Source organism: Episyrphus balteatus, chromosome 4 (genome assembly GCF_945859705.1).
Source record: "Episyrphus balteatus chromosome 4, idEpiBalt1.1, whole genome shotgun sequence".
Classification (NCBI taxonomy): domain Eukaryota; kingdom Metazoa; phylum Arthropoda; class Insecta; order Diptera; family Syrphidae; genus Episyrphus; species Episyrphus balteatus.
Window position 1 is genome coordinate 82,655,923 of NC_079137.1, and position 20,726 is coordinate 82,676,648.

Genomic DNA, 20,726 nt, shown 5'->3' on the forward strand with positions numbered 1-20,726 from the left:
TTGTATGAGTTACTATATTTTTTTTTTTTAATTAAAAGCCTAGTACGCAGCTAAAATTTATTCAAAAACGAAGAAAAAAATAATAAATATAAAATAAATTATTAAAATTATTTTTTATTGAACTTTAAAATTGAATTTTATTCAAAAAATTCAGCTCCAGCTAAAAAAATCAGGAAAGGTATGCTGGTATCAGTACGGGTAATTGCATACAAAAATTGCATACCTGAATGTAGATTGGTTTTTGGTCTAAAAGATATTTTGTGTTCTTATTTTTACAAAAAAAAAAAAGAGCGCTAGTGGAAAAAAAAATATTTTCACTTATATATGAGGCTATGAGAACAATAGTGGCGTAAGCCACAAAGAGGAAGTTTTGAGCTACGAGTGATTTAAGATACAGGGTTTTTCAAAACAACACTTTTTTGAGTGCCATCTAGTTCTGAGTGTATCTAGCTGCATAAATCTATTTTTGTAATAAAGTAGATATATTAAGAGACCAAGTTTTTATGAAAAACTCATTTTTGAAAAAAAAACCGGTTACGCCACTATTGCTTTCATAGCCTCATATGTACTTTTGCAAAAACTGCCCAATGTTGTTAAGGCCTTCCCAACTAACATTTCAGCTTCGGTTAAGGTATTACAAAAGCTACATTTCAGCTTCTTTAAAACTTTAGTAAGGTTGTTGGGCATTGAAAAAGGAGAATGTTATACAAGTTTGACACACTATAAGCATCTTAAACGAAGCTTTACCGAAGCTCTACCGAAGCTTTGAGATTTGACAGATAGCTCCGGAAGAGCTTGTATAGCTCTTTAATACATGTCTTATCGAAATTAAAAAAAAAAAACTACAAAAACAAAAAAGAATTCTTTTTTAACTGGTTTTAAATCATGAATTTTTATCTTTTGATCTGATATTTATAACATTCCATTAGTTTTTAGTATATCTATTAATAATAATTTTAAAAGTATTTTTTTACCACACCCAGTAATCGAACTTCGTATCTGCTTGGTGGTAGTCCATCACTCTACCCACTCGGCCATCCCAGTATATTCATTAATGAAATCAAAAACTTAATCAGTTCAAATAGCAGAAATGTCAAAGCAAAAAATGTCCGAGCTAAATTATTCAATGTCAAAACCAAAAAGTGTCCGAGCTAGATTACCTATTCAATATCAAAACCAAAAATCAAATAACAACTTGGTAATTTCTGTAAAGCCTCTATAAAATCACTAAGCAAGCTTATCCGAAAAACAAGCTTTCTTCGTTTAAGTTTCTTGAACAGTATTTAAACAACTTATTAGAAGTTATTAAACAAGTCCGAGCTTCTATAAGCGATTAAATTCTGAAGCAAGCTCAATACAAGCTGTATACAAAGCAGAACCTGCGAGATCTCAATTTATAGAAGCTGTTGTGCTAGTTGGGTTAAGCCTAGTACGCAGCTGAAGTGAAACAAAAAATTTTGAAGTCTCCACAGTCAACAGCGAACATGTTAATAAAAAAAATACCATCGGGTATTATAGGAAAGTAAAAAAAAAACATCAGAAAATTACTTTTAAAGCCAAAACAAAACAATTTTCGTTCAACATTTCGTTATCGAATTTTTGGTATGAAAAATTTCGTTTCGCTTCAGCTGCGTACTAGGCTTTATTCGAAATAAATTACCGTGAATGCACCCTTTTTTCCCATATCTAAATTATAGTATACATACATATATTGGCATCACTGGTTATCATATGTTTTGAAAAGTGACAGTTCAAAAATTGACATACAAAAATAAGTAAGATTTCAGTTTCACACAGCACCTCCTCGTTTCCGTATATTTTTCTTTGATTTGCATAAAAATAAAGAAAAACAAAAAAAGATGAACAATTTAGCTCGTTTATTTACTCAAAGTCTACGAATTTCCAATAAAACTATTCTCGGATCATCAATTCAATATCGTCAAAAGACCAAATATGTTGAAAAACCAAAACCAGGCGGTGGAAAGTCATTCCGCCGAATTGTCCACTTCACCGACGAGTACACAGTTGAACCTTTAAAAATCAGCCATTTAGCCGGTCGAGATCCAGAGACTGGACGTATGGTAGCTAAAGGTATTGGCGGAGGTATTAAACAAAAATATCACTGGGTTAAATGGGTTCGAGATGGACCACTCGAAGGTCCACCTCAATTAGAAAGAGTTGTCGATGTTATTAATGATGGATGTAGGACGTCGAAGATAGCACTGGTTGCATTTGGTGACGAATTGAAATATATATTGGCAACAGAGAATATGAAACCAGGAGATATAATTAAAACTTCAAAGTTTATTCCCAGAATTCCAGGTAAATCTGTCATTTGCAAATGTTGTTACATAATCAAAACATGTTTGTGTTTTTTTAAGTTCGTCCAAATGAAGGAGATGCTTTTCCACTTGGTGCTTTACCCACAGGAACGAGAATTCATTGCCTGGAGAAGAATCCCGGTCAGCCTTGTCATTTAATTCATGCTGCAGGAACATTTGGAACGATTTTGAGAAAGTTCGACGATCGAGTTGTAGTGCAATTGCCTTCTAAAAGGGAATATGCATTTGACAAAACCTGCATGGCAACTGTTGGTAGGTTTAGTTGAGTCTTTTTTTATTTTAAAAGTTAACGTATTTTGATTTTCAGGTCGGGTTTCGAATATTGAGCATAATAAAGAGCATGTGGGCAGTGCTCAGAAAATGAGAGAAATGGGCAACCGTCCTCGATCTGGGTTGTGGCAACGTAAGGGTGGCAGACATGGTCGCAAAATTAGAAAATTACCCCCTATGTCGATAATCAAGCCACCTCCAGTAGCACCAGAAGAAACGATTAAATTCACTCTTAATTTATAAGACACTTGCTTACCTAATAAAAAAAATGTTTGTTGATAAGTTGAGGTCATTTTTACCTTTGCGTAACCATAACCTTAACAATTACTACCGAAAGTATGGCATAGATATTAGGGTGCTTCTTAAAAATCAATTTTCGAAATTTTAATGGGACACCCTTTTATTTTGTTCTTCCTGCCTTTATATTTAAAATTGGGTAAAATTTGGGCCAGTTTACACACGTTCTAGGAGTCGCTACCACAATTCAAAGTTTTGAAAAATACACCAAATTTTGTTTTTTTACCCAAAATTTTAAAATTTTTTATCAGAATTAAGTACTTTATATTAAATCTTTAGCTGTTTTGAAAGAAATTTTGATAAAAAATACAGCGGAATAAAAATGTTTGAATATTTTTGAATTCGACATTTTTTTGTGTTATTCTGTAGAATAGCTAACTAAGTGATCTTCTTAATTGAAAAATTCAATGTTTTTATCTGATTGTTTATGAGCCTAATATCCTAATTCGTCAGACAGTTAACTGACTGTTTATTAAAAGATTGAAAAATCGGGTCTTAAGCGTAGATACTTTGTATTGTAACAAAAAAGTTTTTGTTGAAATTGATCTTTTTTTTTTACTTAAATCTTTAGTGAATGGTAGCGACCCCTAAATTTTAATATTAAAATCGGAAAAAAATACCATATACTATGCTTATATGGTAGAACATAATGCAGGGGTGTCCCATTAAAAATTCAAAAAAAAAAATTTTTCGACCATATAAGAAGCACCATAATAGATATGTAGATGATGTTTTTTCAGTCGTTGAAAAAACAGAAGTGGAAAAAGTGTTAAACAGTCAGTTCACTTCTATAAATTTCACTTAAGAGCTTGAAAATGAAAGTAAAATACCTTTTCTTGACCTAGAACTTACAAGAACTTACCGACCAGCACTTTTAGAACTATGTATAACTAGTGATTCGAATTATTGTATACAACATAAATACGCAGCCTTTCATGCAAGACGAAATAACCAGACATGAATCTTCAACATTATTTTTACAAAATCAAATGCAGTGAATGTGAAAGTGGTCAGAGTAAGGCCAAACAAAAATAAATGTCGCTAGTCGCTACTCGTCTAAAAGAACACCGTACCTATATTCGCAACAACCAAGGTTATAGATCAGCTGTAGCTGCACACGCATTAAATAACAACCATGTGTGTGAATATCGAAAATGTGCGCCTGGTGAAAGAACTATTCGATGACCGAAAGCTTGATGCGTATGAAAGTTTTTTCATACAAAAAGACTCAAACGCTATGAATTTAGATAACGGGAACATTGAATCGTACTTGTTCTCTCGCGTTATCTAACATCGCATCACCCACAACAACAACAACACCTACTTTCAACTTTAGTCGTGATGCTGAGGATGGAATGACAACATGCTGAAATGCATTTAAGGTACTCCTTTTAGCATAAAAGTAAAAAGCTTTTGTTTTTTGTTAAAAGTAAAAAATTGTGAAATCAATAAGGTGTCGACTCAAGTTGATAATTATATTGTTCTGATCGGATTTCACGTCGCTCAAAATAAAACTAATTTAAATAACTGGGGGGTCATCTCGCTCTTTAGCCATATTATGGATGGTGAAACCATGAGTTGCTTTCTGAATCCCATGTATCAGCAATTGAACTTCTGGTGACTGATTCTCTCCACACATTGTTGGTGCAGGGGCCCTCTATGTAACATTGTTCTAGTTTCGCATCTGTTCGAAAGTTAATTTCAATTGTAGTTACTTTCTAGTCAAACTGCGTATCTAAAATTAATAATAACAATCTAAATCTTCCAAAAAAACAAAGGATTTGACATGACTGGAGCTATATAATTTTCATTTGTTACAGAATTACTGAGATCCCTTTTTCTGCGAATTTGAACACATTTTTTGTAGTATCGAATTATATAGTTGGCCCCCTGATTTTCCTGAAGGGAGTAATTTTTGTTCGCAATAAAAACATCCCAACGTCAAAAATTTTTTATTCGATGATTTCCGGAATTTTTCGTGAGAGAAACGGCCATTTTCGATCCAAGGAAGACCTCATTTCATGTCAGCAAGGATAATCGGTAAGTTTCCGCAACCAAAAAGAAACCAGATCCTTAAACTCTCCAAGGACCGCAGTGTTTAAAATGAAGCTATTCTTTTCTCGTTTAAATCAGACTTGTCGTGTCATTTCGATAATCGCGAGCCCAACATCCGCAGTGGTTAGTTGTCGGCATATTTAAAGAATCAGCACAATTAAATTAGTGTATTTTGAATGATCCAAAACAATATCCTTAAGATTATACAGAATGGACAATCAAAGTGCTGAATTCAACACACAACAACTCTTCTGTACTATAGTATGTCAATGCTATTAAGTATGGGAGGAGGTACAACAGAGTAAAACCTGTTCAATAAATTAATTTAAACAAACTATGAACGCATGAAAACCTTTACATTTAATTTAAAATTTATTTCCTGGATTTTTTCATTGAAAATCCTTGACCCTGGAAGTCCTCTGGTTCGCTTGCTATAGCTTCTTCCTTTTGAACGCGATCACTGATTGGTTTGACGTTACGATCAAACTTTATAACTCCAATTTTATAGTCATAATCAGGAATTCCACGAGCAAGAATCTAAACAAAAAATAGATTTCATGTTATTCATACATCATGACGTTAAAGATTAAAATTGAATACCTTTTTCATGACAGGTTGTGATAATTGAGCTTCCTTTTTCTTTTTGCCATCCAAGCGATTTCCAGAACCGCTAAAAGTGTTGACATCTTCTTCCATGTTCTCAACATTTTCTTCCTCTGGTTTTTCTTCTTTCTTTGGATGTCCTGGCTCTTTATATCCTACAGGAGCTTCAAACTCAACCTAGAATATAACTTTTAGTAAGATTTGAACAAAAGTTATATACAAAATACTAACATTCATATCACATTCAATAATGCTGACAGCATTTCCAGGTTTTGTCTCCAGGACACATAACTCGTAGACTTTTTTGTTGTATTTTATTGCAACAACATCGCCAGTTGTAAGACATGCAAAATTTCTCAAAGCATTCTCTAGAACAGCTTTTGGATTGGTTATGTCTAAGAAATCAGTGCTGTGTGGTTGAAATTTTGAAAATGTTGCCACCGGAAGTGAGACACTTTCAATTGTAATGATGTCTCCTTCTTCGAGAAGTAAATTATCCATCATCTACAGTGAAAAATAGGTTAGGATCAAGAGTAATCTAGATTTCACCTTTTAGGTTTTTATATTCACCCAATATGGAAGGTATACTTTTCCTTCGTCGGCAACAAACTCCAAAACACCAGCATGAGAGTTTCTATTCTTTTTGCTGTTGATCAATTTGAAGAGCATTGGATATTCGACATTAAGACGTGTCAGTGCATCAAGAGCCGATGGTGGCATTATTACTAAATTTATTAAAATGAGACAGTTAGCAATTGCTTAACATGTCGCTGGCTGAGAATTATAGGGTTGTATGTCAACTCACTTTAGTTTTGAGAAAATCGATTTCAAACTTTTTTAAGGCTGGTTTTTGGATAAAATAATAGCAGTAAAGTATTGATGCAATATTATAAAAGACCCTATAAAAGTCATAAAACCATGAACAAAAAACATTAATTTCACCACAAAAAAGGATTCTATGAGCATTTAAAAAAAATTACATAGAACCTTTTTGTGAAAAAGTTTGTTAAAACTTATGAAAAAGGTTCAAGAACCTTATAGTTATAAAGAGATAACATGTAATAAATCGATTTTATATAAAATAAAAAGTGACTCATCGTGAAATGGGCTTTGATTTTATTTTATTTAAGTTTTGCACTAAACAGTAAAAGGACTTGTCAAATTCTATTTTAAATAACAGAAAAAAAACCACCAATCACGTATTCGCATTTAAGAAAAACAACAATACCTACTTTTGTTGAATTAGGTACACGGAAAGAAGACATGCTAAAAAAAATTAGAATTTGTATTAAATTGAGCGGATTTTCACATGCATTTTTGCCAAAAAACGGTCTTCTTAAAACAATCATCTACGGTGCAAAATGTATGCAAAAAAAAATTGAAAGTTTGTTAAATCTTTAAATAATAAGAATGTACATAAATGAAAAATCAGAATGAAAAATACATAGGTAATGAAAAATTATTTAAATCTTAGCAGGTGCACTTTAATTTTCTTAAGAAGAAAATTCTTGTTAAAATGAATTGAAGTTCACATTGATTTTAACAGAGTTTAAACGGATTCTACTTATTTTTATTAGAAGTCTTATTTATTTAGGAGGATGGGATTTTAGAGGAGTATCATCTTGATTCTAAGTGCCCTGTATAACGTAAGTAAATTTTCTTCAAGTCAAAAAAAAGTTTTATACCATGAAACTACTAACGAAGAGTTCACTTCGGTTAGTAGAGTAAAATCTTGACATTTGAAAAAAAATACTCAATTTGACAACTAAATACAACTAAAATTTAGTTAATTTTTTTAAATATTTTTTTTTTTGTTTTTGGTACTAAGTTGAAAGCTAAATCTCGTTTGCAACGGATTTAGGTTTGTCCGAAGGTAACTTTTTGGTACTTTTGAGTTTTGACTTCTTTTGTTTTAACTTACGAAAACTAAGTGTTTCTTTAACATTTGGTTTATTAATACGAACTTTAGGAAATTCCCAACCTCGATTATGAAAATAATGTTTTCAAAAAATCAATTCCAATTCTTAATTAAGATGTAAGAATATCTAGGTTAGAATGAATTATTGCAAAGGTTTAGGTTGGATTGTGCCTACATATTTTCGTTTAGAGTACAGAATGATATACAAAAAAAAATTCTTTGCTGTTTAGCAAAAGCCGTTGGGGGAAATCGGCTTACTTGATAGTCGGTAGTTGATAATAAATAAACGACAAGTTATGGAGCAAAATCGTCGTTTTTTCGACTATCGACTATCCACTTAGCCGTTTCCACCCCTGTTCAATAGCAGCAAAAACATCAAAAGATCTTTTTTTTACTTTAATTAATAAAAAAATAATTTCCATAAGATTAAATGTTGAGAAAATTGTGCAAAAAAGTTCTATGTAACCTAAATCAATGTATTTTGTTGTTTGAAAAAAATCAGTAAAAGGGTTCTATGTTGCAATTTGAATAACATGGAACCTTATTATATTAATAAATTTGTGTGAAACCATGGAAGTTGTTTGAGTTTTTTACCAGTATCTTTTTTGTATTTTGTATGAAATACAACCTTATAATTCTCAATTATGGTAAAATAAAATTTGTCATATAATAAATGAATAAGTGGTATCAAAAAAAACGAATATTCTTACTCTTTCCACCCTTTTCGACGTCGTGCCGTTCGTTTCCTGGAAGCATAGATACGGAGAAGCATTTGTATGATGATTGGAAACTACGTCCGACATCTGGGAATATCATATTGAATCCTCCAAATTGAAACTAAATAAATTAAAAAAGTAGGCATTTGGTAAGTGATGAAATAGAACAAACGAAAGCTGCAACTCCAAAGCTAAATTTTTTTTTATGGTGGCTTTTACAATTTGGGCATTCTTCAAATAATATTAAATTCAACAAATTTTATGAATTTTGTTTTTTCTATGAAACAAAATCATAATAGATTAGTATCAAAACAAAGCATTTTAGAGTTTTTTTTTATTTCATTTGCAAGGCTCAAATGCAAGAATAAAAACTAAGAAGAAAACTCTTGTTCAATTTGATATGGAGTTCTCAACTTTAATTTTTTTAAGAGAAAACAATATGATTGAATAATGTTTATATGTTAATATTTCAATTTATTTTTATATATTTATATAAATACAATTAAAAAAAGATTTTACGCACCATGATTATTGTTTTTTAATTTTTCTTCACATTCACACGAATTTTATTTGGCGTTTTGAATTTGACAGCTAGAAAACAAAGGAAACTGTATTGACGACGGGAAAAATAAAATTCCCTGCACTCTAGTGTTCGGAGAAGGAACTATGATAAAAACAAATAATTGAGGATTAAAGTATGGCGGTACTGGTAGTCAAAAATAGAATTAAAATTCAAATAATAATTTAAGCGCAAAGGATTTTAAAGCAGTTTTTTTTATTGTTTGATGGGTTTCGTTTGGTAAATTTATATTTTGATCCATACATTATCCAGATCGTTTTATCTTGTAATCATAATCTATATGGATTATTGATCATAAAAACAGCTATTAATTAAAAAAAAAAAATATTTGCAAGAGTTGCATGATGAAGACCGGTACCATGATTCTATGACAGAGTCCAGAGCTAACTCTATTCACTCAGGCGCATAGCTTGATAAAAAATATCAGTATGCGGAACGTTTGAGTTTTGAGTTCTTCGTTGAGTATGTTGTCGAGTATCATCAAAAATTATGCCTGATTCACAATAAAGCCTATATAGTACGCTGCTGATGCGAAACGAAAAATTTTCAAGTCTCCAAAGTCGACAACGAAAATGCTAGCGAAAAAATATCATCTAGTATTCGGTCAAAAGTCAAAGTAAAAAATTCAAAATTAATTTAAAATCAAGAAAAATCAACAGAAAATATTTTTTAAAACAAGAATAAATGAATTAAAAGTGAAAAAACCGTCAACCCTGCTCTTGGAGTCAAGAAAAATGCACAGGGCAGTAAAAATGAGTGACAACTCTCCAATTTTTCGCTAAAAAATGGAGAGTTTTCACTCATTTCTGACTTAAGCCTAGTACGCTGCTGAAGCCAAACGAAACATTTTGAAGTCCCCAAAGTCAACAGCGAACATGTTGACAAAAAAATACCATCGGGTATTATAGCAGAACAAGAATAATAAAACTACAAATAAAAACATTTAATAAAAAACAACAGAAAATAAGTTTAAAAGCAAAAACAAATTTAATATCGTACAAGATTTTGTTATGGAAAATTTCGTTTCGCATCAGCAGCGTACTAGGCTTTACTTTTTACTGTCCTGTGCATTTTTCTTGACTCCAAGAGCAGTGTAGACGGATTTTTTACTTTTAATTCATTTATTTCTTGCTTTAAAAATTATTTTCCGTTGATTTTTCTTGATTTTAAATTAATTTTTACTCTGACAGAATACTCGATGATATTTTTTCGTTAGCATTTTCGTTGTCGACTTTGGAGACTTGAACATTTTTCGTTTCGCATCAGCAGCGTACTAGGCTTAAGCAAATATGAGTGAAAAAGAGATAAATATAGAAATCTGTTTCTAACTACTTGATCCAGATCGTTTTATCTTGTAATCATGATCTATATGGATTATTGGTCATAATAAAACGCAGCTAAATATTTGCAAGAGATGGATGATGAAGACCGGTACCAGATTCTATTGCAGGCGCATAGCTCGGTAAAGAATATCTGTATCCGGAACGTTTGAGTTCACTCACATTCGTTGAAAACATTGTCGAGTATCATCAAAAAACAATAAACAAATAGTCCAAAAATGTCTTCAGGTTTTTTCCAGAGTTTGCTCCGAGATCCAATGGAAAAACAAGATTGTCCTCTTTACATCGTGAGTTATTCAGTGTGTAGCCACCCTTATGATTTTAAAAAAAAAAGTATATCCGCCAAAAAAAAAAACACCAACAAACGACGAGTGTGCTACACACGGGAGACGAACAAACGAAACAGAAAAAAAACACAGAGTACACAAAAAAGCCCACAAACACAAAGCCAACGAAACATCAGCAGCAGCAGCGCAGCGCCAACCTCGACGAGCTTCGTGTTCGTGTCATCGCGTAGAAAGAACTCAGAACGAATCTGTTTCTCCTCGCTCCCGATGAAAAATCAAAATAGTTTTTAAAGTACACTCATATTCAGTTTCTGTGGCGGGCGGAGTGTTAATTTTTCAATCTCTAATTTTTTCAAGTATGTAGAGTTTCTTTGATTTCTTAAAGTTTGTAGAATTATATTGTATTACATTGCAAAAGGATTAGAGTCCTTACATAAGTCCTTGTCTTGGTGTACCTTATTAACATCTGTAATATACCCTTGTTTCTAGTTTTACAAAATATTATGAATTATTGCACAAGATTTTAAATAAATACAAATCATGTATTTAGTATAAATGAATTCTTTTAAAAATCTTCGTCCCTGTGGTTAACACAAGAGTTTTGTAAAAATCAATAAAATTCTACCTCTGTTCTGTACCGTCGTGTGTCTGTTCCTCTGTCTTTTCGATTGGAACTATTCTGATGAAGAATACCTACATAGAAAATCTCACTCCAGAAATAGACAAATTATGCAATTGATATAAAAGATCCTTATCCCAAAAATCATTCTTTTAAATTCCCCGACCTTTTTTGTTTTTTGTAAAAATAATATAGAAAAAAATCAATTTCAACATTCAAACATTGATAAATAATTGAAAAAAATTTGCAGGTTTTTGTACTGCGCGAAGGTTTTTATCATTTTGTTAACGTCATGGGGAATAGAGCGAATAGTAGAGGAAAAAATAAATAAAAGCCGACATGTGTACTTATTGCGATCTGTCAGCAATTTTGCAACAAGCTATTTGTGTAAATTGTTTTGTTTTTATTATTATTATTTTTGCTTATTTCTCATAGTGCAATTCAATTTGCAAAAACATTCCTCTCTCTCTATATTGGAATTGTTTATAGATTTCAAGTTCAATTCCAATACATTTACTTGGCGAGTGCCGTTGGTTGGTTCATTATATCAGCGAAAATCCAAATTCATAATTTGTCCTTTTAACACTTTTCCAAGGACACTGAACTTTACTTAAAGCACGTGGAGAGTGTAGTATCTATCTTCATTTGCCTATATTCTAAAGTAAAAAAGATTATGATTTATGATGATTTTTCAGATAAACAGGCGTAACAGCTTGCAAAGTCACTTTCATGACCCACTATCATTATGAGTCACTTCGTGCGTCGTCGTTTGTTTAAACTGAAAGGGATTCCCTCGTTGGTTTGTTTATCATCTTTTTATATCTTGTCTCGTGTCTTCAACATGTGCGACGACGACGACGTCAGGTCGTCATCGTTATAATCTTTTTAGTCGGAGCGGTGCGATTCGGCTTGGCAATCAGATCGTTTTCGTATTGCGTAGGCATACTTTTCTATTTTCTCTGCTTCAAGTGGTGCTTGCTTGCTTAGTGCATTGTATTGTTAGAGTGCTGCTATATGACGATCTTAAAATCATTTTGTGTAAACAAATCTATAACGATTACGACCGAAGATGACAAGCACACACGATCATTGATTAGTTTTTTTTTTGGTTTGATTTGTTTTGTATTTATATTTTGGTCTTAATTGATCATAGTTGGTTCAATTAATGAAATGACAATCCATTCATTAGCAATAGCAATATAGATGATGACTTTTGTATAAGGTGCTTAAAAATCGTTCTCTATAAATTGATTCAATGAATAAACACAAAATACGTAGTAGAAAGAGATACATGCATATAAAGGTATAGTATCTACCTATTTGCATTTGTAACAGAGTTTAATTTTGCCTTGGTGAATAGAGAGATATTTTGCATCATCACCGTGCTAATTGCCAATTTGATTAATTAAAAAAAAAAAAATTACAACAACTACTATAGTGACTATACTGTGTAACCCATCTCTACCTTATTCTATAACGTAATTTGAATTGATTTAAATTTTAAACAGAGTCCACTCATGCATAAATTAATTTGTGATGTGTTTGAATAACGTTCATTTATGGATGGAGACTATTTCAAACTATAAAATTACAAAAACAAAACTTTATTTAAATGGTGTAAGTCAGTTAGTGAACTTGAAAAATTTTAAAATATTTGTGAAATTATTAATGGGAAATTGTATAAATTCCAAGGAAGGACTATAGTAACTCACACAATAAATTACTGGTAAATATGTATTTTTCAATAGATTTTATATAGAAATCAAATATCAATTAGATGCTGACATTCATTAACAAATTACCATGCTTTTATCAAGCAATGTCATCACTTTCATAGAGACTGCTAATTCATAAGTGTGAATTATTTTTTTTTTTGTTTTAACAAAAGCTTTGTCAATTTATTGATGAAAAATAAAAAAACGTACATACATAGCAGTATAATTTAATTCGTGTTTGAATTTTGCACTTCTTGTGATAAGTAAATAGTATTCTGTAGACACTTGGACAGGTCGGTACCCACTACCCATTCTTAAGAAAGGGATTTTAAAACATTATTTTATCTTAGTTTTTTTGTAGCTTTCAAATATTATGTTTGCGTGTAGCCATTGTGAAGAAATATTTAGTTTGAAATACAAAAACGGTTGCAAGTCTTCGTTAAGTTGAAACGAATAGTTCAATATTTGTATTTGTGTAATCATTTTTGGGAAAGATCTTTATTTTTTTTTCTTTATTTATCAATATCAATACAGTTAAAAAAAATACACGATTGAGTCGGAAACAATTGTTTTTTAGTAAGGTTTTTAGAATGTTAAGGTCCTTCATATACTACATAATATGTATGTACCTACATAAAAAGATTAAGTTGATAATTTTAAATAACTAGAAATTTTTAGTGATCTAAGTCACATAGATTTTATACGTATTATATCTTTAAAGTGCTCTAAACTCTTAATATCAAAGGAATTTAAAAAAAAGGTTTTTGATCGATAAATTAACATTTTTATCAAATGGGAAAATAAGTTATTAAGAAAAATTTCGATTCTTGTTACCTTGAGTGAAAAAATTCTCTGAGAAAATATTATTAGAAGAAATCACAAAACAAATTTGTCCATGTCCTTACTTATTATGGGTTCAAGATAACTCGACCACTCTCCGGTGTAAGCTGGACAAAGTATTTCATGGTTTGTTTTAGTTTTACTCTTTTAAACCACACAAATGTATACAAAATTGGTCATACTTGTATCAGAATAATAAGATAATCTTCTATCATTTTCGCACACAATTGGTTCTGATCATGTCTTTTGAGCAAAAACAGTGCAATTAATTCGTTGCGCACATCAACAAATTTGAAGTTGTTTCACCAATTTTTGAAAAAAAAAAAAATTGTATTGCTTTATTTATATCATTTAGGGTGCAGCAGAACTAAGTATTATTTTTTTTTGAAAATAAATTGCTTATTAACAGCTAATTTGAAATTAAATTTTCGGATTTCTTTCTTCGAAAAGAAACTGAAGTAAGTGCGCACTTAGGACCAAATGTAGCAAATGTAGCACATACGTGAGAATTCAATACGTTGCGTGCCGTAGTGTGGTTATCGAATAAACCTACTGCAACAACACGAATTAAAAAAATAAGTAACATTTCTGCAGAATATAAATTATGTATATTTCGACTTTCTTCCTCCTTTTCTCATACCTAGAAGTTATTTTCGAAATTATGGGATAGTAAAGGCAGTCATTTGACCAAGGGAATATTGCTGTCATTACATTGGAGAGAAGTTTACATCAAAATATGTATTAAAAATCTGTGTTTTGAATCTGCACGCAAATTAATTCTTTAGAGAACAAAAAACGCAAATAAATAAACTATCAAATCTTCGGCGGAGAGCAAAATTGTTCTAAGGTCCAATTTATTCACACTCCATTAAATTTAAAGTCGCCATTAAAAAAGGGAAATTTTAAAATTTGTATGCGATTTGACAGTTTTATAATTTTTAATGGAGCCTTTAAAAATAATGGAGAGTGAATAAATTGGGCCTAAGTCGTAAAAAGCTAATTTTATAGGGGACAATTTTTAAGTTTCGAATTGATTGAAAGTGATATTTTTTTGCTCGTAGGTAATTCAAGTTATGTTTTTTTTTTATAAGGTTTGTTCTTTCTTTTTGAAGAAATCATACAAACTTTCTTCATTAGTAAATACATACTATTTTTTAATATTTAAAAAAAACTAAAAACCCAAAATTGGACATAGAACAATTCCTATACAAGTACGCACTTTCCTTAAATGAAAAGTGGACTTAGGACAAAATATTATCTATCAATATTATCTAAAATATTATATATCATTTTCAAAAGGCTACTTACCTGTGTTTATTGTTCTATGTCCCATTAAATTATATTATGTGCTGAAAAACAATTTTTAGACAAAAACGCTTTTCAAATTCGGAAAGAGCACCCACAAATTAGTAAAACTGCATCATTATCTCATTTTCGGTAAAAAGTGGTTTTAGAACAATTTTACTTTCCGCAGACGAAATCTTTTAAAAAATTTAAATAATTATTGCTCTATTTTTTATTTGGAAATATTTACTTAACTATCGTACTAATTTTTAAATTTTATTATGTTTATTTCAGACATGAAACTTCATAAAACCGCTATTAATTTGTGCTGTCCTGAACGCCAGGTGCGGCATTTCATCAATCAACTTTGACTAAACTAACAACCAAAAGTAAAAAAAACCAAAAAAAAATATAAAAGAATTTCGTATATTTTAGATAAAACAGTCGACGTCCTCAACGTAATACGATTAAAAATAATTTTATATAATATATAAACATTAACTTATATAATACCAAAATTTAAATTTTAAACCAAAGTCAAAAATACCAACAGAAATAGAAACTTAAATTTTTAAATTTTTTATTTATATAAATATTATTAAATTATTCCTGTCATTGCTTTGTACTTATTGCCTTATTCTATAAAATATAACTTTTTATTTTTTTCTTAAAAAAAAAAAAAACAAAATTAACGAAGAGCAAAGCTCTATTCTTACACGAATTTATAATTCTTCTAAAGATTTGTGTTTATTATTCGATTATTAACTCTTCCTAAGAGGCTCTAAAAACTCACTCCAACACAAAACAAAAAAACAATTTTATTTAAACAAATTTTGTCCCAGCAATGAAGATTTCAAAAATGAAATTCAAACGCAAATTTGGATGTTTAAATGTTTGAAATACATTTCGAAGTATTATCTAAATTTTAAGTTTTTTAGTTTTATATATTTATCAACTGTTGTCAATCAGGTTTGTTATTCGAATACCTTTTTACCATTTTGCAAAACACCTACCCAATTTTTATTTATTTCCATTATCCCTCATAACAAAAATTATTACACACAAAAAAATTCACATCCATCTAAGTAAAACGTGTTGCTTATTATATTCTGTTGGATCAAACTTATTCAGAGAAAACTAACTTAACGCAATAACTTAAAAAACAAATAATAAACAATAAAAAGAAAAAAAAAAAACAACAACCATGGATCCTTATTCACCGGAACTTTTGTGGATGGTCATACTTGGCTTTCTAATTGCATTCATTTTGGCATTTGGCATTGGTGCGAACGATGTTGCTAATTCATTTGGAACGAGTGTTGGTTCAGGTGTTTTGACCATTCGGCAGGCATGCTTATTAGCTACAATTTGTGAGATTTCAGGAGCTGTACTTATTGGTAAGTTAAAGAAATAAACAAAATTTCAAATTTGCTTCATTTTTGTATTTCCTTTCTAAGGATACAAGGTGTCGGATACAATGCGAAAAGGAATTCTTGAAGTTGGTCTATATGAAGGATCTGAAACCGAGCTAATGTTGGGTTGTATGTCAGCTCTGGCAAGCAGTGCTACATGGTTATTAGTTGCCACGTTTCTTAAGCTACCCATTTCCGGAACACACAGTATTGTTGGTTCAACTATTGGTTTTAGCTTGGTGGCGCGAGGTACGCAGGGACTCAAGTGGTCAACATTAGCAACAATTGTTGGCTCTTGGTTTGTTTCGCCGGTAATGAGCGGTATTGTCAGCATTTCGCTGTTTGTTCTTATCAGGAAGTTCATTTTACGCGCAAGTGATCCTCTCAAAGCAGGACTGGCTTCTTTGCCAGTATTCTACGGAGTAACGTTTTTCATAAACTTCATAAGCATTGTTTTAGATGGGCCAAAACGTAAGCAATATAACAAAATCAAATTTGAAAAAGGATTGAATATGTTTTTTGCAGTTTTATACATGGACAACATACCAACATGGATGGCATTGGTTTCAAGCATTGTTTTGGGTTTTATTGTTGCACTTCTAACTCAATTTTTTGTTGTTCCATTACAACGAAAAAAAATTAAGAACAAAATTCAAGCTACCGATCCAGTTAAATTTAATTTCGAGGACTCTTTGGGTAATTTAATTATATTTTTTTAATTTTTTCGAAATTTAATTAAGATCTTTCTCAAAAAAAGAATCATCACCATCGGGAAGTCCTCGCAAAAATCGACGTCCTGTATCCTTAGTTAGCGATGGAAAACAACTGCCTGCTATTGCCGAAATAACCGAGCTTGTCTCGTTATCAGACAATTCACCAACAACTTTTAAGCTTTCGATTTCAAAAGGTTATGCAAATGAAAACAGCTATAAAATTAATCCGGAAATTGTGAAAAAAGCCGAGGATTTGTTAGGAAAGGCTAGTCTTGATAATACCGATCTTACTATAACAAGTTTGAATTTTATCGATGAGCAACATACTAATGGAAATGCAATGCAAACAAATTGCAAACCACTTCAAGAGTTCTTTGTTAGCAAGGAAAATCAACCCAAATCGCCAGTGCTGCCCCTTGCAGACGGCGAAAATCAACAAAATAAAACTGCCAATCCTGATGCAACGGACTTGCTTGTTGATAATCCAATTGCAACCAATCAATGTGCTTCCAAAAATAATGATGAGCTCAAAGTAACTGAAAGTGGCTCAAGTTTAGAGCTGATGATCTCGTCAACACTGTCACCCAATTCAAGTAAAGTGCCTCTAATAGAAAGCAAAGATCTGAGCGAATTCACAATGCCTGTTAATAATGGCGAGGAAACTGAAGAAATTTCTATGTTGTTTTCGTTTTTGCAAATATTGACTGCAACATTTGGAAGTTTTGCTCATGGTGGGAATGATGTTAGGTAAGTACGGATTAAAGATGTTGAAATCGGATTGTATTCATATTTTTCTCCTTAATTTTTAGTAACGCTATTGGACCGTTGATCGCCTTGTATATGATTTATCGAGAAGGTTCCGTGATGCAGAAGGCTGAGAGTCCAATTTATATATTAATATATGGTGGAATAGGCATTTCTATAGGTCTGTGGCTTTGGGGTCGTCGAGTGATTGAGACCATAGGCAATGATCTAACTAAAATCACATCTTCAACGTAAGTATTCGTTAAACACGCAATTTATATCAAGTTCAAAGCAATGACAGTAAAGTTTATATTAAATTCCTCGCATGAGTGCAGAGACTATAAATAAAAACTTCCTGTCTGGTGCTGATGAACGACTAAACATGCAATCTAATTTTTTTTTATACTTTTTCTATAGCGGATTTACTATTGAAATTGGCGCCGCAATAACCGTACTACTGGCTAGTAAAATTGGTTTGCCAATTTCGACTACACATTGCAAAGTCGGGTCTGTGGTCTTCGTCGGGTACGTAAGTTCCAAGGGTCAAGACGATTCAACCGGTAACTCCAATAGCGGCAGTAGTAATAAGCCAAATTCTACAACTTCAAATTTGGAGAACGGCGCTGTATCTACTCTAACATCAAAACCTAAAGGCAGTGTTGATTGGCATTTGTTTCGAAACATTGCTTATGCTTGGATTGTAACAGTTCCAATCACAGCAATACTGAGTGCTGCTATAATGTTCTGTCTATGTAAAATCGTTTTACCAAGTTAAGTCTGCACGCTACTGTTTCAAAAGCAAAATAACTCATAATATAAGTTATAAAATTAAAAAACAAAAAAAAAAAATTAAATACAATAAACATCTAGTTGTCCGTCATTGTTAGCTTCTTCATACCAAAATCAGATGCAGATTTAAGATTTTATTCTTTTTTTTTTTTATCAATGAAACACCTTTGTTTGATAACAGTTTTAATTCCTTTTTTTTCTGTTTCATTTTGTTTGTATTTGTTTTCAATATACATATTATAGAATTGTATTGTTATAAAAATTGTGTTTCAAAAAGATTGCAAAAAAAAAGAAGAAATCAAGGTGTTTTGAAAATCAAATGTTAAGAATCTCATTGAGTGTATTTATTCAAAAATATTTGTTTTTATCTTAAATTTTTTTCAGAATTCTTGAACAATTTGTCAATTATCTTAAAATTAAAATCTGTCGATAACTTTCGTAAGTACCTAAACAATGACACTCTTGTGAGAATGTGACATCTTTCTTTTAGTTCTTATGCATACAACATACAGCTACTGCAGTTAGTTGAGCGGTATACGATGTCCCGAATTGACTTTTTATATCCCTGTAGTAGGTTTTTAGCCATTTAAAAAAAATCTAAAACCAAGAATATCGGATTTGCAGATAGATAAATAAATTTATACGATTTCTTTTCCCATAAAATTAGAATCTTAACACCTTGATGAAATGAATATGTTCCGTTTACACATTTTTTACCGTTATGATGTTAAATTGAAAAAAGCAAACATATATTTATATAAAATAAAAATAAATTTAAAAAAAAACCAAAAACGTACTTATTATAAGAGAGTTGTGTTTTTTAACATGTCAGTGTCGATAAAACTGCACACAAAGTTTCTATACAAAATTCTTCTGGGTGCAGTTTGTCTTGTCATAAAAAAAAAGAAAAAAAAAAAGTTATCATTACCACCACATTGTTTCAGTTCACGAACATTGTAATTAGATACTGTTATAAACATAAAATAATAAAGACAGATATTGAAAACAATTTTATTTTTGATTTTCAAAAGTTCGATACTTTTAACTTCAACTTATGGTATTATTTTTCATAAATTAGAACAGTCAATTTTGTATTTTAAGTGAAATGTGTGAAATTGATTTTAATGTTTAATTTTACGTTTTTTTTGGGTGCTGAATTTGTCCAGCAAATTTTTTTTGATAATCTATCAAATTTGTTGGACAAATTCAGATTCGTGTCCAGTACATTAAAAAAAAACCATTTCATCAGGACTTTCCGCTTTTATATGAGACTGAATACAATTTGACTTGACTTAATAGCGATATTTTACAAATTTTTATGAAATTTTAAATTAATTTATTTATGTTGTCATTATATTGAACTCATTTTTACCGACTTCCAAAAAGGAGGTATTCAATTCGTCTGTATTTTTTTTTTTTGTTATGTTTGTTACCTGACTGAGTCAGGTATTTTGTATTGAAAAGCTGGTGCCTGCAGTGTTTCAATTTCGTTCAATTCTGGCTATAGAAACTATAAGAAAAACCATAAAACTCAGTTTTGATCCATTAAAGTTGGTTTTATTTTTTTTTTATTAAAAATGATTATTATGATACGTTAAAATAATAAATATAAACAATTAGGTATAGAACAATTTTAAATTGTTGGCACTACAATGAGGATTCCATCTACCATCCCTGATACTCAAAATTAGATTACTGAAATTTTGAGAGAATCTGCCCACATAATACTCAGAGATTTTTGGTTTTTCGTTTGCACTTTTCTGTTAGAAGGTAAAAAGCAAACCCACATAACGTCCCGTTTCTTCCTGAACCACGTATCTACACGGCAAATTTTGTTCAGTTCTTAAAATAAATAGACATTTTTCTCAAAATTAAAAACATGAATTGAACAAAGGGCAATTAAGTTATGTTTAAAGCATATTGATTGATTTATTTCTACACTTAAACCCTTGCATCTATTCTATCTGTTAGTTATAAAGCGATCTTCAACAAAAAAAAAATCTTTTAAAAGAATGCATGTAGTTACGAGGTTCAAGCAGAAACGGGACGATAAGACATAACCCTTTATTGCCAGTTTCGTTTGTCTATCGATAGACGACTTTTGTCGATAGTCGGTCATCGAAAATGACTTTTGTTATTATGAATCTGTATCGATAGACGACATTTGTCGAAAATCGATCATCGAAAATGAAATTTGGTGTT

General features: G+C 30.9%; 3 protein-coding genes across 7 annotated transcripts; 2 read left to right on the forward strand and 1 right to left on the reverse strand.

Moving 5' to 3' along the window:
• Positions 1 to 1,771: 1,771 nt before the first annotated feature.
• Positions 1,772 to 2,894, forward strand: LOC129919787 (39S ribosomal protein L2, mitochondrial). Its single transcript, XM_056000839.1, has 3 exons — positions 1,772 to 2,322; positions 2,382 to 2,594; positions 2,650 to 2,894. Exons 1-3 carry the CDS (start codon positions 1,860 to 1,862, stop codon positions 2,853 to 2,855), a joined length of 882 nt encoding a protein of 293 aa, XP_055856814.1. The 5' UTR covers positions 1,772 to 1,859; the 3' UTR covers positions 2,856 to 2,894.
• Positions 2,895 to 5,303: 2,409 nt separating this feature from the next.
• Positions 5,304 to 8,792, reverse strand: LOC129919786 (ubiquitin fusion degradation protein 1 homolog). The gene is made up of 6 exons (XM_056000838.1): positions 8,725 to 8,792; positions 8,196 to 8,322; positions 6,138 to 6,292; positions 5,799 to 6,071; positions 5,565 to 5,744; positions 5,304 to 5,501 (listed from the first exon to the last, which is right to left on the reverse strand). The coding sequence occupies exons 1-6, from the start codon at positions 8,725 to 8,727 to the stop codon at positions 5,337 to 5,339; spliced, it is 903 nt and encodes a 300-aa protein (XP_055856813.1). The 5' UTR covers positions 8,728 to 8,792; the 3' UTR covers positions 5,304 to 5,336.
• Positions 8,793 to 10,575: 1,783 nt separating this feature from the next.
• On the forward strand, positions 10,576 to 19,533 carry LOC129919785 (sodium-dependent phosphate transporter 1). 5 transcript variants are annotated; one of them, XM_056000836.1, is made up of 8 exons: positions 10,576 to 10,764; positions 15,161 to 15,210; positions 15,285 to 16,263; positions 16,324 to 16,749; positions 16,804 to 16,974; positions 17,036 to 17,738; positions 17,801 to 17,986; positions 18,153 to 19,533. In XM_056000836.1, exons 3-8 carry the CDS (start codon positions 16,071 to 16,073, stop codon positions 18,508 to 18,510), a joined length of 2,037 nt encoding a protein of 678 aa, XP_055856811.1. In that variant the 5' UTR covers positions 10,576 to 10,764; positions 15,161 to 15,210; positions 15,285 to 16,070; the 3' UTR covers positions 18,511 to 19,533. The 5 variants fall into 5 exon arrangements, with proteins under 5 accessions (XP_055856811.1, XP_055856809.1, XP_055856812.1 ...); XM_056000834.1 differs by having other exon boundaries at positions 15,302 to 16,263; XM_056000837.1 differs by lacking the exon at positions 10,576 to 10,764 and adding an exon at positions 12,595 to 12,753 and having other exon boundaries at positions 15,302 to 16,263.
• The last annotated feature ends 1,193 nt before the right edge of the window (positions 19,534 to 20,726 follow it).